Source organism: Channa argus, chromosome 17 (assembly GCF_033026475.1).
Source record: "Channa argus isolate prfri chromosome 17, Channa argus male v1.0, whole genome shotgun sequence".
Lineage (NCBI taxonomy): Eukaryota > Metazoa > Chordata > Actinopteri > Anabantiformes > Channidae > Channa > Channa argus.
In genome coordinates, this window is record NC_090213.1 from 10,887,108 (window position 1) to 10,913,272 (window position 26,165).

General features: G+C 39.4%; 3 protein-coding genes and 1 pseudogene across 4 annotated transcripts; 2 read left to right on the forward strand and 2 right to left on the reverse strand.

The window, feature by feature from the left end:
* The first annotated feature begins 1,793 nt into the window (after window positions 1-1,793).
* Window positions 1,794-3,362, forward strand: mixl1 (Mix paired-like homeobox). Its single transcript, XM_067482919.1, has 4 exons — window positions 1,794-1,890; window positions 2,078-2,298; window positions 2,472-2,598; window positions 2,785-3,362. The coding sequence occupies exons 1-4, from the start codon at window positions 1,794-1,796 to the stop codon at window positions 3,360-3,362; spliced, it is 1,023 nt and encodes a 340-aa protein (XP_067339020.1).
* Window positions 3,363-3,494: 132 nt separating this feature from the next.
* lin9 (lin-9 DREAM MuvB core complex component) lies at window positions 3,495-14,387 on the reverse strand. Its single transcript, XM_067482139.1, has 15 exons — window positions 14,277-14,387; window positions 13,058-13,090; window positions 12,478-12,569; window positions 9,440-9,553; window positions 8,716-8,846; window positions 8,277-8,402; window positions 7,953-8,110; window positions 7,395-7,528; window positions 6,290-6,418; window positions 5,670-5,771; window positions 5,495-5,575; window positions 5,262-5,387; window positions 4,943-5,125; window positions 4,590-4,687; window positions 3,495-4,481 (listed from the first exon to the last, which is right to left on the reverse strand). The coding sequence occupies exons 1-15, from the start codon at window positions 14,305-14,307 to the stop codon at window positions 4,376-4,378; spliced, it is 1,644 nt and encodes a 547-aa protein (XP_067338240.1). The 5' UTR covers window positions 14,308-14,387; the 3' UTR covers window positions 3,495-4,375.
* Window positions 14,388-15,388: 1,001 nt separating this feature from the next.
* On the reverse strand, window positions 15,389-25,534 carry parp1 (poly (ADP-ribose) polymerase 1). 2 transcript variants are annotated; one of them, XM_067482137.1, is made up of 23 exons: window positions 25,296-25,534; window positions 24,221-24,380; window positions 23,728-23,843; window positions 23,366-23,580; window positions 21,351-21,441; window positions 21,118-21,234; window positions 20,817-20,993; window positions 20,532-20,694; window positions 20,174-20,314; window positions 19,828-20,067; window positions 19,649-19,714; window positions 19,418-19,550; window positions 19,098-19,293; window positions 18,882-19,010; window positions 18,234-18,317; window positions 17,991-18,113; window positions 17,737-17,865; window positions 17,514-17,612; window positions 17,256-17,408; window positions 17,007-17,134; window positions 16,863-16,924; window positions 16,333-16,447; window positions 15,389-16,149 (listed from the first exon to the last, which is right to left on the reverse strand). In XM_067482137.1, exons 1-23 carry the CDS (start codon window positions 25,416-25,418, stop codon window positions 16,068-16,070), a joined length of 3,042 nt encoding a protein of 1,013 aa, XP_067338238.1. In that variant the 5' UTR covers window positions 25,419-25,534; the 3' UTR covers window positions 15,389-16,067. The 2 variants fall into 2 exon arrangements, with proteins under 2 accessions (XP_067338238.1, XP_067338239.1); XM_067482138.1 differs by lacking the exon at window positions 25,296-25,534 and adding an exon at window positions 25,019-25,255.
* Window positions 22,145-23,226, forward strand: LOC137102879 (adenosine receptor A1 pseudogene; annotated as a pseudogene).
* Window positions 25,535-26,165: the final 631 nt, after the last annotated feature.

Consider the following 26,165-nt stretch of genomic DNA (forward strand, 5'->3'; position numbering starts at 1 on the left):
AATTTACCTGTCTGTCTGCAGGTTAAATGTATAGTGGTCAGGTGAGACTGGGGGTGTAAGTTGTTAGTTTTTTAGGTGTGAATATGCTTTTGTTTGTGTCTACAAAGGCAGCTGCCTACTTGAAATGGTCAGTACAAATCCCAAAGTGTTTGATGTTTGAAAGTGCAGTCTGCCAAGCACAATATTATCTATCAGCCTCTAGAACTGCATTCTTCTAATCTAATTAGAATGATTAATCGAGACCATCAACAGAAAATTAGGACTAAAACAAACACTAAAGCCAGTGTTTATTATTAAAATACAACATGCAGTGCTTATTTCCTGTTTTTCATGTGGCCACAGATGATCTTACAATAGTTTAGGAACTTTAACAGTTTTTTTTAACAGTGATTTTAGCATAGCAAAGTGATTCATGCACACAGGCAATGTCCAATTAAGGTCTTAAGGACAAAGTGGCTTGTGATCTGAGATTTATTATTGCAACAAGCACATCCTACCTAAACAATGGCGCATGTGTCAAAGAACAGAGAACAGAAAGTCACTGTTGCTGCTATGAAATAACACAATGGCTAATATTTCCCACAAAAATCAACAAAACATTTCAGGAAAATAAAAACACTTGTTTCATGCTCTTTTATGCAAGTTCTTTAGGAAGCATGATAGTTTAACACTGGCTCTTTTTTGTCAGTCATTTGGACAAATGCTCAAACCTCTCCCCAGTGATGCATAAGAGCTGTAGTTACTAAAACCTATGACCGGGAATGTACAAGAGTTTACAGTATGATATCATTTACAGTCTGATATCAATTTACATTGAAGCAATCATGTCAACCTAAAACACACCTAAAACAATTGCAATTGAATCAGAACAATGTGTATAAAAGCGTAAAAGCTAATTCCTGCATTTGTCAAAATATGCATAGGAACAATTTTTAGTTTGCCTGTGCCTGACCTCTCGACTGTCCCCCCCACTGAATCAAATGAAAGACAATCTTGATTACTTTTGAACTTAGGTTTGTGTATTGAGGCAACTGCAAGGGCACAGGAAGCATCAGATCCTACACATTGTAAGTAAGTGTTGGGGAGCAAACCTGAAGAGAACCTTAACCTTTATAAAACATTTATAAAACATTAGTTCCCTGACCTTTGTCTAAAGTATTTAGATGCAACCATATACAATAATGCATATGTTTTTGCACTATCTATATATAATTCAGAATACAAGATCACTTAAAGCATTTATAAATAGCTATTTATCACATGCTTAATACTGTGCAATATTCTGTGCATGAAGATCACACAAGGGGGCTTTACAGTCTAGTCAGATTATTCTTGTGGACCTATTGATGCAAACGTAATATTAAATTAGACTGGAGATCAGCGAAGACTGAATTATAAATGCGGAATTACTGAGAGGATCAAGCACCAAACCGTGGTCCGTTCAGGAAAATGCCAGTTTCCGACTGCCCCGCTTTGAAGATCACAGGTCCATTACTAATTCATCCATTCCAAAGCGGATAAATGTTTTCTCTGCCGATGTGTATTCAGCATTCAGATTCCATTAAAAACTCTTTAAAGAGGCCTGCGGCAGGTCCAGCGTCTCAGGTGTGATACCTTCACACCTCCAGCGGCCTGCAGACGTCTGAAGTTGCAGCACCGCAGTGCCAGCCGACGCTGATGGCTGCGCCATTCACACATTCAGACGGCAGCACCTTTGATCACTGGGGGATTTAACGTGAGCGACCGGCAGCTCTCAAACTCTATTGCTCGGTGGAGATTGGAGGTAGAGGATCATGTCTGCACTTCAGGGGAATATGCGTGTCGGTGACTTGAATCACTTTCAGGTGTATCACGAAGGAGCTCTGCAGATGAACAGCGTGGCAAACCCAGGTTTGTGGTTCAGAGTTCTGCTTTAACCTCTTGTGACCCCGTTTACAACAATGTAAGCTAACAGGCCTTGAAGTGTTCACAGAGGAAATAAAGATCCTAATGAACTGAAGCGTAATTTACGAACACGACCAGTGTCAATCGTTTCTGAATTCTATTTCTCTGCTTAAAACAGTTTGTGTTTTTCCAGATTATGGGACGTCGGATGTTGCAAATTACTTCAATTCGGGAAACTCTGCACCGAGGGAAGATAAGTGTGTGGCAATACTGACTCACAGGAGAAAGAGGACCAACTTCACCCAGCAGCAAATCGAGGTGTTGGAGAAAGTTTACTCTGACACTAAATACCCGGACATCTACCTTCGAGAGAGACTGGAGGCTCTGACTGGGCTGCCGGAGTCTAGAATTCAGGTACAGCCTAGTTTATGTGACACTTTTAATGGCTTATTTTGTGCCAGTGTTGACAATGAACGCGGTCAGTAAAGTAAAAAAAAAAAAAAAAGTTAGACCACCTGAAAGTGTCTTATTTATTGAACTGTGAAATCTGGCCTCATGGTTTTTGTTTTCTCCTTTGCAAATTCCAGGTGTGGTTTCAGAATAGAAGGGCCAAGTCTCGTCGCCAAGTTGGCGCGTCAGTCTCAATGAAAGCCGCAAATCCACCAGCAGCTGCCCCCTTCAGTCAACTCCACACCAGGATTGGCACAGAGAAAGGTGAATATTGGTCGTCTTTAGACTTTGTAAATTCTAAACTAATAACTCTATTTAAAGTCACCATGTTTACATAAACTCCTCAGAAATCTACTACTCACCAGTCTTGGAACGGATCAAAATAAAAAAAATCAAATCAAGATCCAAAAACAAAAAGCATAATGTTTAATAACTTTTCCATTCTTTCAGTTTATGACAACAACCGTGGTACACAGCCCCACAGGATAGGCGGTTTTAGAGTGGAAGACAATTTCAGGCCTATGATGCACCAGAGCACAGAGGACCCACACAGGACCAGTCTTCCTAACAACCCCAGCAGCTATGACCACACCTCTGTCCCCTACGTCTATGAGAGGGAGGGAGCCAAAGTGATGCCCGAGCAGATGCAGCGACACAAGCTCAGTGTTAACGTCCCATGCTGTAATGTTCATCTTTATCCCAAAGAGAATGAGCATCACCCCAAGATTGAGGCCAGCATGAACGAGAACCAGGGTCAAAACGTTCTGGTGGAATATGACAATTTCCCACCTAACAAGACCATTGGACCAGAGATGAAAGTCGTAATCCCTCCGATTCCAACCCAAGTTAGCTTCAACAGGCCGTCTCCAAAGGACACCAGTTGCCATATCCAGTATCCACAGGCGAGGACAACAGTGGACAGGTTCAACCATTTCTCCTCACTTCACACCGCTGAGACTCACGAATTTACTGACTCAGACTCTGACTGGGAAAACGAAGCTATGGCTGGCTTCAGTGGTTTTTTGTGATATTTTGTAAGAGCTGGTTAAAAGAAAGTGTACAGTATTGTAAGACTAAAATATTTATTGAAAAAAATAAGTAATAAAATGACTGGTTTAATCTGTTAATAAAGAGTAAAAAAAAAAAAAGAAGACCAAATCCTGCTTTGTAATATGTTTAATATAAAATGACAAACATTTCTATACAACTGCCCTGAGGCATTCCCATATACAACTATACAAAACTGAAAAAGGAGATTCTTGCGGGAAAACTGACTTGAATTTTTAGGGGAACATCAGTGTTGCAGGCTTAGTGTAAGGGTTGCAGCAACATGCCAAATGTGGAAATGCTAACAGGGAGTAAAAGGCTTCAAAACCGCAGAGTTCTCCTTTTATAAAAATACCAAAATCTCTTTTCAGTGCACACAAAATTACAAAAAGCATTTCTGAATACATAGCAGAAATGTTGACATTACTCCTAATAATCAGATATTGTACAATTATCTACATTAAACAGTTATATAAAACATTCTTTAACCTCCCCTGTGCTTAAGAGCAGCGGCGGAGCAACAGAACACAACACATACAGCGGGAATTTTAGAGTTAGCAAAATATTGTTTCATAACCATACACATCTACGCAAAATAAATAAATATGAACTATAAAAACTGTAAGAATCAATGTTTGGCACATGAAACCAATAAATAACCACTGAGTGACTTTAGAGATGTGGATCTGTGACATAAAAGACTTTTGAGTTTGTGTTTGATTGGGTGCACAAACATTTTTCATAAGATAAAATGAGTGGGTAAAATACTTATGACATCCTGCCTCCTGTCAGGACAAAGTTGCAGGGACCTGCAGCTGTTTCACTAGGAGTTCCAAATGCAGATTGCACAGAGGTGGTCCACAACATCCATGCAGGCTTTTGTTCAGAGTCAATTGACAGCTTTGGGTGAAAGCACCGTCTGAAAAGGCAATATTAATGGACCACACCCCAGTGTTTGTGCATGCAACTGTGTGTAGCGAGGACATACAGGTACTCAGACTGCATTGGTGTTGTTGGCAGCAAATGCATGCAGATTGCCCAGCTGACTAAGGCCACTCTGGATGTGTGCCACGTGGATCTCGACATTGTTCTGGAAACAACTGGAAAGACAGAAAATACAAGTCGGGGTCATTGATCAAACTACATTTGAAGTTTTTCAGAACTATCCCATCTACTGGGATTACAGCACCCTACACACACACACTAACCTGATGTTGGAGGGATCAATTGTTGCCTTAATGTCATTAAGGGAATCTGTTAGAGATTTGAACTCGAATGAATTCAGATCTCCTCCATCTGCAAGACACTGAAACAAAACAATAACATGATCAAATCATCACTGAAGCATATAAATGTGTTGAAGAAAGTTAGTCATTTAATATATAAATGTTGCTGCCATGTTGTACAGGACCCTAAAAATTAGTTAAAGGTACAAAACCTTTTCATGAAAGCAATGCATGAGAATCATATCACCATGTGTGTCATGATCACTACTGGTTTCATTGTGACAATTTGTGGGGAGAGGTGAATGCTGTAGCTGGGTTGCTTATATTTCCTCCACCTTGATCTGAAGAAGCAGAGCAGTGAGGCGGGAGATTAGGTGCGTGAGACTTGGGTTTGTCACACTCTGCTGTCCGTCCTTCAGGGAGTTACTCAACTGCACCATCTGCTGGGCCTCTTCTTCACAACGCCGACGCAGCTCTGTGGGATGGTCAGCTGGAACCATGCCCTGATCTGGGGCAAGCTGGAACAACACATCAGTGAGCTCTACAAATTTCTTTAAATTTGTCCAGATTAACATAATATGTCAAATGTGAGAGCATGGTATGAAATATCACAGGTAGGCACTCTTTAAGCCAAAAGTGCATCTATTGTCTTACCTCACAGCAGAACTGCTGAACTTCATGAAGCACCTTATTCAGATCTTTATTGAGCTGCTCCAGCTCAAGCACAGTGGTAGCATATCGCTTTTGGAAGTCTAAGTCTATTTGCATCGAGTACGACTTCTGAACACAGAAACACAAGCAAAGTTTAAGTTTGGCTTGATGTATGCATCAAGTTTTGATACATTTTGAAGCAACTTTTTATTACAATTTTATTACAATGACTGTACCAGCTTCTCTGCCTCTGTGTTCATTTCTTTAAGGTGCTTGATGTGCTCTTTCTTTATCATTAGAATCTTGGACAGCCTTGTCTAGACATGAAAAAAAGGACACACAATTTGTTAGAACACAGTTTTTAAAAAGCTTTAAAATATTACCTTTTAAATATTCCATTAAATTATTTACCACTTGGACCAGGAACTTGACAGGAAATCCTCCTAGAGTATCTCCCTCAGCACTAAGCAGTTTGTTTCTCCATGGGGACTGATTGATAAGAGGGTCATTGTCCTGTTAGGAAAAAAAGGACAATGGAGTCATTCATTTTGATAAGCAATCTAGAGGAAGAGATTTGCATTTTTAGTCTTCTCCTGTAGCTGCAGTTTAAGGCACACTTGTTCCAACACTTTATACATTTCTTTTCATTTATTGTCTTCAGCATAATGTGATTAAAGTGTTGACACCAGGAGAAAAAAAATTGATTTAGCAGAAAGGTCAATCAATGCAATTTCAGCTTGTGTGCTGACTTAATTAAATTTGACACTTCCTGATCTGGTCTTATACAATGCATTTCACCACTGACATCTTGATTTATATTTGTAGATATACAGTTTTCCTTCCATTAGTTTTGTTAAACCAAATGCTTTTAGAATAGCTGGGTTCCTGCCATAGTAACTGTTAATAAATAAACCTACTCACAACTAAAGCACATTTAAAGCAGCTATGAGGTCATTTCCGGTCATGCTCATGTTAGCTAAGTGTAATGGAATGATGCATATCATTTATCGGTGCATGTAGGTTCACATTACCATAAGGACAGGAGTAGTAGCGGACGGGTAGGGCGCTCTGGGTGGAGTCATGAGATTCTGCATATAGCGTGTTGTTCGGTGCTTCTGCGCAAAGGCCGAAATGGGCATGGTCTCATTGGGTTCATTGCTCTGAAAAAAGGTAGAAGAAAAATGCATCAAGAAATTCTATTAGCACAGCTAGAGTGCTTGTTTTACAATTCCTAATTACACCACATTATCATTTTTAGGTGAGAAATAAGACAAGGAGAAGTTGTTGTATCCACAAATTTCATAATTTAAATGACAAGGCTTTGAATTTAATACATCGACACTAATATGTTATATACTTATATGATTACTGTCAATTGCTTTTTCTAATAATTAAGTATTCCTATCTAGCAAATGCAATTTGTTTTATACAAAAGGAAATAACATGGTAACTTTTCTTACAGTTTGTACACGGAGAAAAGTAATACATAGTCATGCCCGTAAGTATTTAGACACCATTTGCACATTTTACAAGTAAAATGAAAATGGATTTTAGATGGAATTAATAGATTTTACGCTTTTTGCCAATAGAGAAGCTTCTGATGGCTTACGCACAAAGATTCTGAGTTGTAATTACTGCCAAAGGGGCTTCTACAAACTAACAAACAGATTCTGATATACTTATGCAAATTATGTTTCAGTTTTTTATTTTAAATGAATTTGCTAATTTCTTACATTATGTTTTCGCATTGTCAGTATTCAATATTGTGTGTTAACTGATGGGCAAAAAGTTTTTCTATTTCGAAATAAATTTAAAACCAACTACAATGCAAAAAAACAGTTACTTAATCAACAATGCAATTTTTAAGAGTAAATAGCATTAAAGTCAAAATAATTTTAAGTAAAAATATTGTTTTTCTCAATACACCCATGAAATGCACACCTATGTAAATGAGTCAACATGAATTTAATAAATGACTTAATAACACTATAACTGCAACTCTAGTTCATTAGACCATATGGAGTTGGGAAGATAAAGGGAGAGCCATGACTGTGGCTTAAAATGTATACTGGTTTTATACAAATCCTCAAAAGCTCTCAGAGAGGTACCATCTTAGTAAAAAAAGTCACATTTTACCAGGACTTCATAGTCAGGCACTGTGTGTGTTCCCAGGCCACTGCGATCAAAGGTGACACGATATGTGGCAGCACCTGTGTCCACAGCATCAATCTGTCCTGTGAACAACCCATCGTGGACACCTCGGAGCCGAGCTGCCAAACAAAGGAAAAATAACATTACAATAACTATTAACAATAACTATTTTTAAGAACTGGCGATGCTAGTGCCTGTTTGCAACCCTTCCACACTTTTCTGGGCCAAATAAGAGATACCACAAAATAAATAAATTCCCTAGATCTTCGACTGAAAATTGCATATAAGAGACTTCCCTGAACAGCTTTTTTTTAACTAAATGGCTCATAATAATAGTTACAATGGCATAACATGGATCCAGTAGTATATATGGCTAAGGTTTTGCACTCTTCACAAAAGACAAAATATTTTGTTGCTAATATTTGTATCATTATTCAGGAATATATTTATACTTCTGTTGGACATGGATGAACTGGGTTTCTTTGCAAGTCATTTGAATACAACAAGTAAAAACTATGTTGAATGTAATCAGGGCTGTCTTACCAGTGACTTTGGTTCCTATGATGAGAGGCAGGGGGATTTCATCAGGGAGGTCTTTGCAGTTTGACACATCAGACAGTTTTCTTTGCTGCAACAGGCGCATTTTCTGTCTCTTCTGTCTCAACGCTGTTCGTTCTTCAGCAAAAAACGCTGATGAACACCTGGACAGAACAACAGAGCACCGTGTTGTAGCATCATTACCTCCTTTTCCCCTTACACATCACACCTTTAGGGAAACCGTTTAAGACAAATGAATCAGAAAAAAAATATTAAATCATGCTCGTTCTCCCTCACACACGAATAGTGTGTAGAGGCATAAATAAGTACCGTCTAGGTTTCCCCATCAGTCTCCTGATTGTTCCCCATTCCACTCTTGTCAGCTTTCTTGTTTTCAGGTTGGGGAAAGACTCCTTGAGACACAGGCAGAATTCATTGTCACCCTCAAAAAGTGGTCTGAAAGAGAAAATAAAAAGAGAAAAATATAAGAAACAAATTAATCAAAATGTTCACTTTAAATTACTCAATTACAGGTAATTACTTAAGCTTCTAGAAGTCTTTAAATATTGTTAATAGTTAATTAGTGACTGCGTCACTGTAATACAGTGTAAAAAATAAAAATAAAAATGAATGACTGGGTTACTTCTTTGTATATTGGAAACATGATGATGTATCAGGTTTATTAGGTAGCTTGATGTCTTTTAACTTATATTTAAATGTTCTTATTTAGGACGATTATTATCTTCTCAAGGTGAAAACGAAATTTTACCTGTCAATATTCGAATAAAACCATTCATAGATGCACCATTTGTGAGCTTTGGGTAGCTTTAAGAGGTTTCTTAACCTCAGCCCTATTTTCTGGGATGCCTTCTTATCTGGTGTCACGACACTAGAAAACTTCTGTAAAGACAAATGCCAAAACAACAATCAACCCATGTATGTAGAGTACATTTGTAGTTTTGTACAATGAAAACACTGTAAAAAAAAAAAAACATGGCACGATGAAAAATGTTTCTTATTTCAAAGTAATTTCAATGAGAACCTCAAATATGCCCGATAAACTAGACAATATACCTTTGTGTTATAACTCAGAAAACAAAAGTAATCTCTGACAAAACAGTGGAGCCACTAGCTATAATATAATAAACGGCTAAATAAACTGTGCCTGAGTTAACTGCAGCAGGCCTGGAGCCAGTCACTTATCTTTCAGTATAAGCTAAAAAACTTAAAAATGTTGTGTCTGCTTATATCAAAAGTAAGGCTGCAGCACAGGTGGCACTTTCCCTGCTGAATACTTCCCTAAACATTAACACCCCACACTGGGCAGGTATATTCACAAGGCCATATCTAGAGCCAAAACCTCAGTAGAATAAAGCTGCATAAGATCTGCCAAACAATCTCAATCCACACTCTCTACACAAACAAATCAAAAGTAATGTCTCATTATTCGGTTTTTTAAACTATGACTCAGACCCATGGTGTGTAGGATTTACCTGCGGTGTGGTTGTTACTCTCTGGCTCCTCCGAGGAGATCGGGAGGGGACACGCTGCTGTGGCTGCTCATCTTCCTCCCGAAGGAAACGGCTCCTCTTTGAGCTCCGAGTGGGCTAGTGGAAAAAAGGTGAGCAAAGTTAATGAATAATTCCAATGATAGTGCAGAAATAAAAGTTACAAAATACAATTGTAAAAAAAAAACACGTAAGTGTAGCTAATAAGACCATCAATGAACAAATTGACCATAAAATCCTCAATAACTAAGCTTTATATCGCAAACTTTTATAAAATACAATTTTAACACACTATGAACATTTACCATTTGTAAATGGCAGAAAAAGGCAGTTTTCAAGGGTGTTGTCTAATGTGTTTCACAGCGATGTAGCTGCAGAACAGTATGCCTGACACATGCATCAGTAGTGATGGCTTCAGAACAGTTCAGGTGGATTGGAGGAGAGAGAAAAGAGGGGGGCTTGTCATGTACGTAAACAACAGGTGGGGTCATACTGGTCATGTTACTGTGAAGAGTTTGTTGCCCAGAAATTGAACTGTTGACGGTGGACCATCCATACTATATGCAAAGAGTTGTCAAATGCCATATTAATCACTGTCTATATTCCGCTTCCTCAGACGGTGCATGTGACATCATACACTCTGTTACAGCCAGAATCCAGACCCGACATCCCGATGCCATCTTTATGATCTCTGGTGACTTTAATCATGCAACTCTCTCCAAGACCCTCTCCACCTACACACTTTATGTATCATCAAACCAGGGGTGAGAGGACACTGGACCTGATGTTCTCAAATGTTAAAGAGGCCTACAGCTCATTTGCCCTTTTGTCCCTGAACAGGTCTGACCACAACCTGATCCATCCCTGGTTCAAAGGTGGCGCCCCCAACGCCAAGTGAAAATATGGGATAAGGGGCCCATAAATGCCCTGCAGGGATATTTTGAGGCACGGATTGGAAAACACTCTGCATTACAGATTACATCAACTTCTGTGTTGACATCTATAACAACAAAGACTGTCTGCTGCTTCTCAAACAATAATCCATGGGTCACCAAAGACATTAAAATAATCCTGAATGAGAAGAAGGCAGCATTCAGGTCAGGTGAAGCAGTGAGGGAAGTCTAGAGACAGCTGTCGGTAAAGATCAAAGAGGGGATGAGGCTTACGGAAAGAAGCTCTAACAGAGGCTCCAACAGAAGGATACCAGAGCAGTCTGGAGTGGCATGAAAAGCATCACTGGATATAAGACCAGCCAAAGGACAGAGGGGAGTGTGGATATTACAAATGATTTTAACACCTTTTTCAATAGATATAATGTGCTTCAGATGCACACCGCAAGGAGCTTCACCACAGGTGCCCTTGTCTCACCCCTGGTGAAACGATCTCTGTACCCGCTCCAGTTTGCTTATCAGCGTTAGCTGGGGGTGGAGGACACTCTCATCAACCACATGTACACCCACCTGGAAACCCGGGTTATGTTCTTTGGATTCTCCAGTGCTTTTAACACAATCCAGCCTGTCCTCTTGGGGGAGAAATTAAAGAGCATGCTCGTTGACACCCCATGGTTGCCTGGCTTTTGGTCCATCTCACTGACCGACCCCAGTATGTCCATCTTCAGAACTGTTTGACACTGTGACCTGCAGCACAGGTGATCCCCAAGGGACAGTTCTGTCTCCCTTTCTCTTCACCCTGTATACCTCTGACTTCATGTACAACTCAAGTCCTGCCACCTTCAGAAGTTTTCTGATGACTGCGGTCGTTGGATGTATCCAGGGTGGAGATATCAAGGAGTATTGATCAGTGGTGGACAGTTTTGTTAAGTAATGTCCAGCTCAACATCAGTAAAACAAAGGAACTGGTGGTGGACTTCAGGAAGTCCGAGAATCCTGTCAGTCCTCTCTCCATAAGGTGAGAAGGGGTGGAAGTAGTTTCACAGTACAAATACCTGGGTATCCTGGACAATTATCCAGACTGGTCAGTTAATGTAGCATCAATACACAGGAAAACCCAGAGCAAGTTGTATTTTCTAAGGAGACTAAGGTCTTTCAGCATCTGCAACATGGTGCTGCAGATGTTTTATGAGTCTGTGGTAGCCAGCTTCATCTTCTATGCTGCTGTTTGCTTAGGCAGAGATATAAAGGTGGTAGACAGTAACAGACTAGACAAACTAATAAGAAGGGCTGGTTTTGCTCTGGGGAAGAATCTGGATCCTCTGCATGTTGTGGCTGAGAGGAGAACATTTCCAAACTCATCTCAATCCTGGACAATCCCTCCCACCCCCTCCACTGTGTGCTGACTGCAGAGAGGAGCACTTTCAGCCAGAGACTGATCACAGTCAAGTGCTCCACAGAAGAGCACAGGAGATCCTTTCTCCCTGTGGCCATTAACCCTTTCAACTCATTCCCTTTCTGGAAAAAAAGAGGGGGACTAAATGGTCAAAATGGACAAAAAGTATTGTTTTTATTTCCTTTATTATTTTTTTTTTTTCATTTATGTTTACTCGCCTTGCTGGGTTTTTTCTTACTTATTGAACAGTAGTTTGTACTTGTTTATTGTCTTGGATTGGTGGAAGTTTTTCCTTTCTACTTTTCACGCGGATAGCAGCTGTAACAAGTAAACACATTTCCCCTATGGGATCAATGAAGTTGTCTGAATCTTACTACTTTAACAAGTTAAAGATGTGAAATAGTACTTGTGCTAAATTTTTGGGCTAATACTTGCACTTTCACTTGAGTATCGAGTTTGGGTATTTCTACCACCTTTGTAAACGGTGTATCACATTTTGATCTGTATGGGGCTGTGTAACCGCACACTGGTCAGAGTGGCCCCGCTAACCCTGAATATGGTTCTTATTCAGCTTAGAAAGTATCTACTCTAGAGAAGGAGAAGAAGAAACAACATTGTAAAAAGGTTTATGGTTTGTAGTTCCTGCGGTCTGGACACAGGATTAAGGGGAAAGTTTTGGTTATAGTTTGAAAAACTACAATCATTCATTCTCTTTAAAAGTGCCCTATGTCTCTTACCGTGTCCATTGTGAGGGAGGAATGTCGTCCCCTGGTGTTGTGAGCTCTTGGGAAGCTGTTCTTTTCATTCAGTGTGTTGGACAAGCTTCCTTCTGTAAAAATAAAACCTATTCAGTTTTTCAAAATACTGTAAAGATACCAGATAAAAAAAGACCACAGTGAGCCCTCTACAGTATCTAATCTCACACTAAATATCATCCTCAAATTACAAATGTTTAAATGAAATTTACACTTACAAGTGACACTGAAACATATCATTTTCTCACAAGCCATAACTTGCAATCAAGCATCTTTGCTGATACAACAGATGACATTGTCTCCAATGTATCCGAGACTGCATACTTTCCAAGCAATTTGGACCTTTACTGTAAGCATGTTATTATTGAGTTATAGTGAGAAGTACAGACTATAATCAAATGAAGGACTTAATATTCCCTGACCACATTTAAGCATCAAATCTACCATGTCAGACACTTACAGACAAGATAAACTAAAACCAAGCCTGACTTAAGTTTTTAATGGGAATTATACATTTTTACCAAGAACAAATGTACAGAAAATAAATACACTGCTCACATACCTTTCAGACTGACAAGTGCCTCTGCCGAAGAGCCTAATGAAGAAAACAAATTGGGCTACATTACAGTGTCACAGTACAGGATTTACCAAACGCATATTATGCAGTATAAAATATTGTAAAGGTTTTCCTAAATATCTCATTGTGCCATGTCCTGTAATTTTAAGTTAATAGTATGCGCTTACTGTGGCTATAAAATAAACAATGTGTGGTAATAATGGAGGTCTACTGCATTGTCCTTAAACACTGACAGCAACCAGGTAGGTTAAATAAAGGTATAGCTAACACAATCCATTAGGTCCTAAACCCCAATTCGAGATGTCAAGCACAGGTGTTAATATTGTCTGGATATATTATTTTTCTTGGCAACTGTGGCACAGGAAGTGAGCGGTTGTACATCAATCCCACAGATGTTGGTTCAATCCCCGGCTCCTCTGGTCACATGCTGAAGTGTCCTTGAGCAAGACACTGAACTTAGTTGGGTTCCAGTGAGTGTTGGCGAGTTACATAGCAGCAACCCCATTGGTTTGAGTGTGTGTGTGTGTGTGTGTGTGAGAGAGAGAGAGAGAGAGAGAGTAAATGGGTAAACAAGAAACGCTATGCAAGTGCAGACCACTTACATATGATATTAAAGAACTGAGCTAAGCAAGCTAACATTTCACTGTGTTACAGCCTGCAGATAATATCCAACTCACATCGAATAAATTGGTCATTTCAGCTGTTAACATCCAGATAACACTGCCAGTTTCAGTTTCAGCAGCTTGTCAAAATGATATACAGCGCCTTATGATGTGACGTTAACCGGCGAGAACTCCCATTAAATACGGAAGATTAAAAACTATAACCAGTAAAGACATATAGCTAGTAGCTAGCCTGTATGCATTAACATTAAAGACCGTGCGGTCATTCTTTTGTTATTACAGCTTGCGATCCAAGGTTAGCAGACGTTAGCTCGTAGCTAACGTTATTTGTTTACCCAGTTGGGCTGAAGTAACTTGCTCAACATTAGCTATGGTTAGCCTCTTGTGCTAACAAGCGTTAGCTGACCTGAAACGACCGGTATCTCTTTGCGTCTAAAGATGACTTTATGGACTCCACCGAAAACTTTCAATATTGATTACATGGTCAATAATAACTGCTTATCACCAAATGTGCATTTTATCAGCACGGGGGCGTTGCGTATTCACAATGCTAAACTCCTTCAATTTGTGTTGTTACTCACTCTCGTCTAACAGCTGGTCCATCTCCGCCATCTTGAATTAGCCGCGCCGCTTTTCAAAGACCTTGTCAGAATGCATTCTGGGTCGGGACGCTAACTGGAGGGTGATTTAAGAAATCAAAAAATTCCATAATTTACCTTACCATGGTTGGAAAATTACTTTCCCCTAAACGTGTAAACACACGTTTATTTTGAATTAATATTATTCCAAAATGTAGCCCAAATGTTACTGAAAATGCTAGGAAAATCATTTCATCCGTTGTCATAAATGTAATATTTCTTCATTGTATAGAAGGGGGTGTCAATGCCATGTTCTAATTAAAATTAAAAAATTACAGACTTAAAGTTTCTTCTTTCATGAAAAACAAAAAACACTAGGCTCTTTCCAACATGATTACTTTAGTGCTGTATGTATACAGTGTATAGGCTATAAGCAGAAGGGCTGCCATTTCCAATATCAACCCAAACTCCTATCTTCAGCAGTCCTACTGGATCCTGCAGTACTTACAGTGAAAGTTTCTGAAGTCTTTTGAAATTTTTGTGTTGGTGAATTATTAGAACTTTCTTAGTACATTTTATGTGTGATTTATTTGGTTGGGTGTTCTTTTATTTATTTATTTAAGCAGGGTAATCTAGTTTTAAGACTTGCATTAAAAATCTGATTGCATTTTAGGTTACATTTATGCAGAAATGCAGTAAAGGGTTCAGAAACTTTCAAGTGCCATTGGAGAACAATAGGTATTGTAGAAATAGGACAACGTGAGGTCACTTAAAGATAATAACTTGTCTATGCCCCTATAGATTGTATAAGATATGACATCCAGATATGCTGTTACCTTGTCCCTAATCTATTATTACAGTTGCATTCCAATGCACCTTCCCTTTTTAACACATTGCCATTTGAACATACTGTATATTAATTTTTAAATATAGTTACCATTGTAATCTTGAATTTTAGAATCAAACAACTTTTCCTCTCACCAAATATGCAGGGAGTTGCAATTTCCTGTCATTGTATGTAGCCAAGTGCTGCAAAAGTATAAATGCAATTGTGATCAAATAAAAATTCCAAAATCATTCACCACCAAATCAAATCACATGCAATTACAACATGTTTAAGAACTCTCAATGTTTTATTTAGTTTGACGTAAACAACAAAAACTCAAAGAAAAAGTGTACCATACATCATGGCAGTTGTTTCTTTTACAGAATACTTCATAGACCAGAATCAAACTTTTTATTTCCTTCTTCATCTGCAAGAAAGACAACAACAAAACAAATATATACATGTCAACACTTGTACAGTGTCTGGAAAGACTACAGTATGTTTCTGATTGGCTGACGTATAAGCGTGGGATTGTAAATGGTTGTTCACAGCTCCAAACTCTTTCTAAACTTGCAATAATATGCTTTATTACCAATACGTTTACTAAAGCATGGACAGTAAGTTGTTGCTACATAAGACAAAAAAAAAAAAAAAAAAAAACCCTACATTTTCAGATTATTTTTTTTAAAAATTGAACATTTTTAGCTAGTATGCACCACACGTAGACTACAATACTGAGCTGTGATTTGGTCTCTTACAGTATATGTCAGAAGTAGGCGCATTATTATGAAAGGCTGCCAGCTAATAAACCTGATGCAAAAGTAAGTGGCTAGAAATTTTCAATTGTTATTATACTGCAGGATACACAATCACTCCTCTGCCAAGTATCTTTTGCAGAGAATAAAGCCCAGGCATTTGGAGGCAACTGTTTTTTGCTTTCACTGAAGAGGGATTGGGCACTAACGCTCTCACCACAGCGATGTCTGGTAGTTAAACTTGATTTTCAAGAGATACTTCAGGTTTACCTGTGCTACATCATACACAATGTACCTGGAGGAGCAGTGGTTAAGGAAAATAAGGAAAATATAAATAAAAATATGAAGGTTTTAGCTCTGCACACATTTACACACCACTTTAAAAGAATTATTTATATGACAAAGCAAAAAACACGTGGGGCCATTTAGCGTAATTATTATCAAAACCGCAAAAAAGGAGATAAATATTAAAGGATACTCGTTGTACAGAAGACTTGTTTCATCAATATTAGTGTGGACTCCTTTGCCCAGAGGTACTTGCACGCCTTCTAAATTAACAGTAGCACCTGGATCGGGAGCAGTTCTACCCAAACCTAAAAATAAAATATATAAAATAAGAAGTGTGAGAGAAACAGTCTGATGAAGACAAACCAAAGCTCTCTTTACATATAAATAATACACAAGAGGCAAAGGTTCTGCCTTAATGGTGACATTCATAATAATCAGTATTTAGTCAGCTAGCACATCACTACGCTAAATTCTTTTCACAGTAAGTGTATTTTATACAAATTCTGTTATTCAGCACATTCAGTTTTATTATTACTGACAAAAAAGACAAGTGCTATAATTACAATAATCTGCTCTTAATATGGAGGGAGCCTATGGTGTAAAGATAAATTGGAAGAAACAAATATCAGTTGCTAATGTTTAATTTTCAGTACTGAAAACTAAACATTTTACCTAAATTCTATGTTATTTACCAATTAAACAATCACATCGGTTTCTCACCTTTGACACTGTGTTTGCCCTTAGGTAACTTTGTAATGTGGGAGGCTTTCTTCAATTCATGCCTGCAAAAAAATAAAATAAATAAAAGCTAGATTAATTTACATGTTCATCAGAAAGGCCAAGAAAATATTTTCAGACACTTACATGTTACCAAGAGCAACCTCAGCCAGCAGTAGAAGGCCTACAGGGTCTGACTGGGAGGTGTGACAGTAGTTGGCACTCTTCGACACCATGTCAGCAAAGTACACACCTTTGCCAAACATATAACCGGTCTACACAAATGCAGAAAACACACGTTAACTTAAAACCACTGAAACACATAAATATTTATGAATAGACAGGTATTGGTTTTTTTATTAAGAACAAATGAAAGTCAGTTCCATAAACACTCACCACTGGAGCCTCAGGAGGGGCAATGCGAAGACCCTGAGACAAGATGCCAGCATAGTTGGTGGTGCGAGATCCGTGCCACAGCAGCTGGCGATTGTGTAGCTCCTCAAATGGACGGTAACGTTGGCGCTCTCCCTCCCTAGCAATTTTGAAGATCTAAAAATGGGAAAAAATAAATAAAATAAAAAATAAGGAGGCACTGTAGTTATTCCACTTAAATGTTTTATATTGTTTAAACAGTAATTCACATTAATTACTTACTTCTTGCACTTCCAGTGTGTATGTGTTGTGTGTAGCAGCATGGGTGTTCTTAACATATTGCATAATGATCTCAGCCTCCTGTGTGGTCTTGTCAACAACCTGTGAAATAAATATATGACATAGTGTAGTGTGACAAAGCTGGAGGAAAATGCATGCATTTCACACACTTGTCCATAACTTTGAGACAAGTAAAAAAACAAAAGAAAACTGTTGCATTTCACACCTTAATCTTCGTTTTGAGTTTCTCATAGTTAATATCAATGGGATCATGCTCATTGTCTTGGGCACCTCCTCTCAGGAGGCTGTAAGCCACTTCAATATCCAACAGGTTGTCCAACATCTGAACTTTTGCCTGGAAAGTGATTAATGAAAAGGTGTTTATCCATCTGCCTTTTTAAATTCAGCATTTGTCTTATTATTGAAATGAGGAAAAAACAGGGTACGGTGTACAGTTTAATGCAGTATATGTGCCCTTACTTGAATGTAGTCCAAGGTGTTGAGTAGTGGAGGCTTCTTCATGCCAAAGTCGTGTGGTATCAGGGTGTAGAAGCGATTGGAGAGATCCAGTATCTGAGCCTCAGGTTTGCAATCCGACACAGCCTATGATTAAAAAAAAAAAAGAAACAAAATAGTTAATGTCATTAAAACATTATGGGAAGCATAAATACACACAACAAAGGTGAAATCTGAGGTGACCCATAAGGATTTTGGAGAACTTACCTGCTGTACTTCAGTAAGGAGAGCGTAGGCACTCTGGATCTGCCTTTTACTCAACTTTCCAAGGGGCATCTTTTGAAGGTCAATCTGAGACAGGAAATGCAAAATAATCTATATGTAATTAAGGAAATGCTCAGTTGGTACAGTGGCCCCCTACCAACCATAGGGTCAGAGGTTCAAGCCCCGCCTTTCCCGACCACATGTTAAAGTGTCCCCGGAAAAGACACTGATAACTGAACCCCCATTCCCATCCTCAGCTGTGCAATCCCGGTCCAAAGCCCGATAAAATTTGGGGAGGGTTGCGTCAGGAAGGGCATCCGGCATAAAAACTGCTGTGGAGACTCTGAACTCACAGGATGGGAAATAATAAATTAAAAATAAACTTTAAATTTATAGTGCTGCTAATTTTAAAAAAGGTTAGATATACAAATGTTTTTAAAGTAACGTTTCTTTCTTTCATCGGGATGATTTAATTAATTTTATTTGCTTTTTAAAAATGTTTTATTAATCCCAGACTGATTGTACTGGCTGTTGTAATACATGCATAAAAGTGAAGTCATTGAAATGTATTCCATTGCCTAGGAGCCAAACTATGAACACTTTCATAGTCGTTTTCTAAATCTCGTACTATCTTCAAACTATTTTACTTGCCTCAAATTCCACCATGGCCTTCTTCATGCTCTCCACATCAAAGATCAGCTTGATGAGTTCCTGGACAGGTTTGGCAAGCTTAGACTTGGCACCAGCAGACGCCGTCAGCCTCTTCACTGCTTCCTCATCCTGTCCAACAACATGAAAAACAAACACTAGTCAGATGAAAAAATGTACTACAAGCTTCCTAGTTTGTTGGTGTGTATTTCTGCATACCTGTCCATAGTCAATTTCAAGAGGATAGAACTTATTAGGATATTTGGTGAAGTTGGAAGAGCTCCAGTCATTGCCCGTCTTCTCTCTGTACACACACAGGAAGTTGTCTAGGGCAGAGTTCTTGTCATGAAACTTGTCCAGCTTGTTGCCTCCAATGGTGGTGCCCACTCTGCCCCATGACCTGAACACCCAGTATCTGCACAGAGAACAGATGTGCAGCGTGACAAAAATAAAGGTAGCTTTTGTACAGAGATTAGGCAGAATGTTCCATTTCTTATTGACCTGAATGTTTATTAAACAACCAAAAGAAGGGAAATTACCTTTTCTGTACATCATCCTCCAACAGCTGCAGTTTATAGTAGGAGTTAGTTCCTCTGACAATGTCCACAAGACCCAGTGTGGCACTGTACATCTTCCCACTCTGCTCCAGGACATGAGCAGTGTTCTCCAAACCTAAATACAAACAAACAAACAAACAAACAACTTGTCAAAGTAAAAAATACAAATACAGAGATAATATCAGAGATAATATGCATGGAAGTTACAAGTACCCGAATCTGGATCCACAGCAGCTCCTCCTTTAACTGTTAGTTTCATCTTCTTTGCTTTGCTACTACCTGTAAACATGTAGATATATTATAAATAAAAAGATAACTATATGTTCCAGTTCCTATAAACAGATCCATTAACAACAGCAGCCCTACTAGCCACAGTATCAAATATCCTTTACCTTCCTCCTCCTTCACCCTCCCTGTGCTCTTGGTAGCCAGTGCTCCAGACTTGGAGGCCACAGATGGAGCCTGAGCCTCAACTTTGACCTCTGCACCCCAGGGTGAGATGGCGTGTAGGGAGACCAGTTCCTGGAGAGCTTTGCCTGATGATTTGATGTCTGTGAGGAAATCCTCTGAGACCACACGCACACCAGCTTCCCTCACTTCTTCCATTTTGTTACCCATCTTCTCTACTTCCTCTGTTCAAAAAACAGCACAAGGAATGTGTGGAAACATTACCTACACATAACATCTATCAATCCATCCATGTTTTAAATGTCAACATCGTACAGAATCATTACTCACTCTTGGTGCTGAGGCACAGAGAAGCTTTATTGGCTGTCCCAGTGATCTTTCCACCCAACTCCTCTACAGCTGCCTTCAAATCATCCTTGTTCTTGGTCAACTTGCCCACAGACATCAGCTTCATACCAGTGAGAGGTTTGTCTATGAGACAAAAACACATAATGTCAAGTTCTTATTCATAGATTAGATTATTTTCTATTCAATGTTATTTAACTTATTTAAACCCTTGTTGTTTTGGTACATTTACAGTAGCACATCAGCTGAATCATTCAGCATATACATTACAGATTATTACAATACACTCATTTAATTATTAATTACAAGATATTAATATACTCCCTTAAGTTTCTTCACTGACCTGAAGGAGCTCCTTCTGGCAGTTGCTCATTTGGGGCACTGGAAGCACTCGCTTGAGGCTCAGCTTTGGCTTTCTTCAGGGTTTGGGTAGGAGCCTCCTTAGGATACAACCTGTCCTGTCGCTTGAACTTGAACTTTTTCAGAAAAGGAACCTCTCCAAATTCCTGCAATACAAATTCAGTGGATGCTGTACAATATAACAGGAATAAATGTATTTAAGTGTTTGTCTGCTACAGCACTCACTGAAAATACACTAGATACTAATTTCAAAATCGAGACGTCCTACCTTGGGAATGACCCAGTTTCCGCGAAGAGGTGTTGTGGTTTTGAACACACACTTTGTCCAGGCAGAGATGTTCCCTGTACAGTAATAAGCATCACCCTTGAACACCAGCTGACCCATGCACTCTTTACAAGACTCAAGAGCACCAAAGGCCATTCCATCAGCCAGGCAGTCGACCACCTGATAATTAAAGACCAGTCACTAATTACTCTTTGGCAAGTGTCCTCATTTCTGTGTACACAATAACCTAAATTTAAACTGTGAATAAAGTAGTTATGAGTGTTTAGAAACTAAAATCTTTTACATTTGACTCTCCAGAGGGAACCTCCTGGCCATTTGCAATCAGCAGCTCCTTCATGTCATTGATTGAACAATGCTTCCTCAGCTTGTCCTTGATTCCCCAAATCAGCTGACTTTGATTCTACTCACACATGAAGGGGAAAAAATAAATAAAAATTAAATATAAAAGAAAGGTTTGTTAAGACCATGTTCAAAGAATGTATATTAAAATGAGAAACAAAACATTATAAAAGCTACCTTCAACTGCTCTTCCTGCTTCTTCTTCTCATCCTCCTCTTCCTTCTTATGTTTCTTTGATACTCCATCCATCTCATCAGATTTACGTTTTCTGAAAGAATATATAACTTCAAATCATTTTTTTCCCCTCCAAACTTTGTTGTTTTGTTTTTTGTAGTTCCAAAAAGGTGGTGGAAAAAAAATAATCAAAATAAACTTCCTAAATGAGGCCCAAAGGGACGCTGGATGACAGCCAAGATTGGGAATAAACATGTCTGATTGTGACACCTTTATTCATTAAACAAACTCATTAGGGCCCCATCAGTTATTAAAGCACATACATACACACAAGCTGGTACACGTCCCCACAATCCCAGGTGGCCATGCTGATATTATCCACTCTGCCCCTGACAAGAAAATGTATTAGCTCCCCATAAGACCGGATCCCCACAGAGCACGCATATTAGTTAATGACAGCCTACTCTCAATTATCCGCTGTCTGATCTTCAAGAGTGAACAATAAAAAACATCCCTTATCTGACAACTTGTGACATCAAGGGGGAGGAAGGGAGTTCTATAAAAGCATGTCCTCCAGTCTTGTTAAAAGAAAAGCCATCTTTAATGTGTGGGTAGGTGTACTAATTGAATTTTGCTGGTGTCAGTATGACCATGATAAAGTTGCTGGTTTCTTGAGAAACAACACTTATATTTAACAGGACTGTGTGACTGCGGATTGGTGAGTAACTTCACTATATTACCATACAGGGCAGTTTAGCTGATTTCTAATGTGAATCTTATTTCTCTCTTTAGGAAAACTATGGAAAGAACAAGTGCATCATTGAATGTTTACATCTTCCAGCAAACTAGAAACTCATCTCATCTTTCTTCCTCTGTTCTGCAACATTTCCCAAACTCAACTCCTTCCTCCACCTCATCCTCATTTCTATCTGCTAATTTGGCGATACCCACTAATGTGCCATATATGGCGGCTGAGCTAGTCATCGCCTTTCTCTCCACAGCCGGCAATTTACTGGTGTGTGCTGCTGTGGGCCTCAACCGCAAGCTTCGCACTGCCACCAGCTACTTCCTTGTCTCACTCGCAATCGCCGACATCTGTGTGGGTGTGATCGCCATCCCCTGTGCCATCATGACTGATATCGGCTTACCCCGTCACAATCTCTACCTGTGTCTGCTCATGCTCAGTGTGTTGATAATGTTCACCCAGAGCTCCATCTTCAGCCTGCTGGCAGTGGCTGTGGAGCGCTATGTGGCCATCTTCATGCCGTTCCACTACAAGGTTCTGATGACATCTCGCAACGCAGCGCTGGTGATCCTCGTCACATGGCTGATGGCCTTTCTCATAGGGCTTGTGCCTCTAATGGGCTGGCACAAGACCCCACCTGAGTCAAGTTACTGTTTCTTTGTACTGGTAGTGGACATGACATACATGGTCTATTTCAACTTCTTTGCTTGTGTGCTGACACCACTAGTGATTATGTTTCTTATCTATGCCCAAATCTTTGTCATGGTCAAGCGCCAGGTGAGACGCATCGCATCTGAACATAGCAGCAGAGGGGAGAGACAAGTTAGGGCTGCGGCCATCATGCGCCGGGAGATGAAGACGGCCACTTCACTTTTTCTGGTTCTTTTCCTCTTCACAATCTGCTGGATCCCCCTCCACATAATCAACTGCTTCCTGTTGTTCTGTCCTCACTGTCCAGTGCCGCTAGAGCTGCTGCTCACTGCCATTATCCTGTCACATGCAAATTCTGCCGTCAACCCTTTCCTGTATGCATACACAATGAAAGCTTTCAGGGACACCTTCAAGGCAATTTTCTTGTGTTGTAGAACAGTGGGGGACAGCGAGGTGTCAAATTGGGGTGGTGGTGGTGACTGAGAGGGTGCAACTACCTGAAATGGACACCACACCTGACCAGGGTGGTGGTCGCAAAAACTAAACTCTGTCAAAATTACACATTCTTCATAATTCTACAATTACCCAGCTTGCACAAAAGACACCATTTTCCTTGTCTCACCCTTCAGATTTGACAGCGGGTAGCCTTTTCTTAAGTTCCTCCTTGTCTTCAGCCCGTAGTGCATTGAAACCTTTCAGCTGGGCAGCGCTGTATTCCGGTTTGAAAGCCAACTCTTCCCTGCGGCTCACAAAGCATGCTGTGTGGTACCAGCGATCGATCAGACCCAGTTGGGGCTTTTCAGGGTCTACAGCTTTCCTGGACACTCGAATCTGATCCTGAAGGCCAGAGACTCAAAAGCTTTAGCAAAGCAATGCCAAAAGATTGGACTTATAACACACAACATCTAATACTTACATAATAAAAAAATAAATAATGGTATTTAAAATAATTCTTGTTCTGTGTTTAAAACTACAGCTGCTAACCTTTTCTATTTTCTGCTCACAGCCTTTGCATGTGCTGCGGTTCGACTTGGCATATTCCACTGCAAAGTCATTTAGCATCTTTTCCCCTTTGGCTCCACTCTTCTGTTCCCCTTTTCCTATGGAAAGAAAGTTGTCATACTTCTGAGGTTTAATAATAATTGTTATAGAATAATAATCATTTTTACTTAACTGAGAGGTAGTGTGTGTATTTGTGTCAACAGGAAGGAAACCTACTTTAAACTTCTGTATTTATTTAATAAACCTTTTTGTTATTTCCTGCTCTAAATTGACATCAGTTTCTCTTTCTCATATCTGAAATATTTGTACAGTGATAGAATCTATTCACTACTTGCTGTTATGATGCGCTTATGTATGATGACATCCACTGTTACACCTGTAACATTCAGCACCTAATGCCGCTATGTGAGATTGTAAAATGTTTACTAATCAGGGGCCATGTAAGTGACCATGAGATTAGGCTCTAAGTACTAACCTGTAACTCCACCACTTTCAATGGCTTTCTTGACCTTCTCCTGGTCTTCCCAGCGGAGTTCAGAAAAACCTGCGATGTCAGCGGTGGACTGAGGTGCTGCTCGCTGCCAGAAGCAGGAGAAGTGATGCCAGTGGGGGATCCTACCATCATACACAGGGGACTAGTGGATAAAAACAAACAGGAAAGGTTTAGTAGAGTATGTTTTTTAATAACAAATTTAATCTGGACATAAAAGCACATTATGCTGTTTTGTTTTTATTGTGACAGGCAACATTGATTACCGACAAAATAAGGCCTACAACAACTATTCAATTAAATCAATTCAAGTAAAAAACACAAAGTGTACATTTAAATGTACACATTGCGTATAATTTCAACAAGGATGTTTCCCATTTTCAAGCCATAATTTCCCCTTGTTTTTAAATAGAAAAAAGTTTAAGAATAGACATATTTTCTATAAAACTAATGTGATTTGGTTCATACTTTGTAGACTAGAATGCAGGAAAACCACCGATTCTATATAAAAGCTAGTGAAATGCTGTAAGCTACAGTATGTTAGGCAGTCTGACTGGCCTCAAATGATGAAAAATCTGGATCAGCTCCAAGGGCCATGAATAAGGAGGTAGACTTTTCGCAGCCACGTAACAAGGTTTCTCGTAGCCTATTAGTAAATTAATTCTGTGTAGGGGAGCAGCAGAATTTAGATTTAGTGATGCTGTTTTGGTTTTGCCTTTTGACACTGATGCTCTGGACAAGTGTTAACTAAGGCACCGACATGCATCACATGTAGCAGCATACCTCTCTTCGTGGGCTGAACTCGTGGGCCGGAGACGATCCGGCACGAACGAAGCCTCAGCAGCTCTTTGTGAATAAGACTCAGTAGACAATGTCAGCCATTTAAAAGCTAAACGAGGCCCGACCTACTCATCTGAAACCACTTTATAAACTATAACGTTATGTTGATATCCTCCGAGGAGTTTATTATAGCTCAGTTTATATGCACGATTACCACTTGTATAAAACAGGGTTTTGCTGGTTTCTTAATATAAACTGATTCCGGGCGCCGCTACCTTACCTGCACCATGATGGCCATTCTCAACGAGTCTTTCGCTATGTTTTCTTTGCATTTTTTGCACGATGCGCGGCCGCTCTTGGCATATTCCACCAGGTACAGCTTGTCCCCCTGAGAATCTGCCATAGTTTCTTAATATTCAAGCAAAATCAAACGAACTAACTGAGAGGCGAACTTTCTCCGGATGCACGGAGCCACAACAAGCACAGGGGAAGCGGAGAATCCCGCGTGCCTGCGCGGCACCACAGAGAGGCCAGACAACTAAAGACCTCTTACTCTGACAGTGTTCCCGGACACCAATAGGCCACTGATTACATCCAAACATTTACAAATACCCAACAATGAATCGTGGGGACTTTAGAAACCATTCATTTCATAAATGTGGAGCTGGAAAAAATCAAGAAACAAAAAGTATAAATAAGACGCATACTATAAACGCATATTTAAAGTTTAGCTACATCCATTTAAAATATTTAGTTGAAAATATTTCTCGTGTCTCTCCTTTTTTGTCATCTTTGAAAGCAGTATTATGGTCATTCGGAGAACTGAAAGACTTGGAAAACCATTTGTTGTATCAGGGATTTGTGCAGTATAAATGTTCTTATGTATCTGTATCAAAAAGATCAAACAGCTTAATGCCCAAGACAAACTTCGAGTGAGACATCTTTCAGAATAGACGATGAATAAGACTCTCGAGGAATACCCGCGTTTATGGCAGCCAAAATTAATCGAATCCGGAGAAATCGTCCAGAATCGTAAAGTAGGATAAGACATTTACTATTTGAATTTTATCTATCTATCTATCTATCTATCTATCTATCTATCTATCTATCTATCTATCTATCTATCTATCTATCTATCTATCTATCTATC

What these genes read in the sequence shown, in the direction of transcription:
- parp1 (XM_067482137.1), bottom strand. Translation starts at nt 25,418, where the DNA reads ATGGCAGATTCTCAGGGGGACAAGCTGTACCTGGTGGAATATGCCAAG. An exon ending in TTGAAATTGACTATGGACAG is followed by an intron (nt 19,011 to 19,097) that starts GTATGCAGAAAT and finishes GTTGTTGGACAG; the next exon opens with GATGAGGAAGCAGTGAAGAG. An exon ending in AGGCCATGGTGGAATTTGAG is followed by an intron (nt 18,318 to 18,881) that starts GCAAGTAAAATA and finishes TTCCTGTCTCAG; the next exon opens with ATTGACCTTCAAAAGATGCC.
- lin9 (XM_067482139.1), bottom strand. Translation starts at nt 14,307, where the DNA reads ATGGCGGAGATGGACCAGCTGTTAGACGAGA. An exon ending in ACACAGAGGCAGAGAAGCTG is followed by an intron (nt 5,388 to 5,494) that starts GTACAGTCATTG and finishes TTCTGTGTTCAG; the next exon opens with AAGTCGTACTCGATGCAAAT. An exon ending in CTCTGCTTCTTCAGATCAAG is followed by an intron (nt 4,688 to 4,942) that starts GTGGAGGAAATA and finishes GTTTTGTTTCAG; the next exon opens with TGTCTTGCAGATGGAGGAGA.
- mixl1 (XM_067482919.1), top strand. Translation starts at nt 1,794, where the DNA reads ATGTCTGCACTTCAGGGGAATATGCGTGTCGGTGACTTGAATCACTTT. An exon ending in GAACAGCGTGGCAAACCCAG is followed by an intron (nt 1,891 to 2,077) that starts GTTTGTGGTTCA and finishes GTGTTTTTCCAG; the next exon opens with ATTATGGGACGTCGGATGTT. An exon ending in CAGGATTGGCACAGAGAAAG is followed by an intron (nt 2,599 to 2,784) that starts GTGAATATTGGT and finishes CCATTCTTTCAG; the next exon opens with TTTATGACAACAACCGTGGT.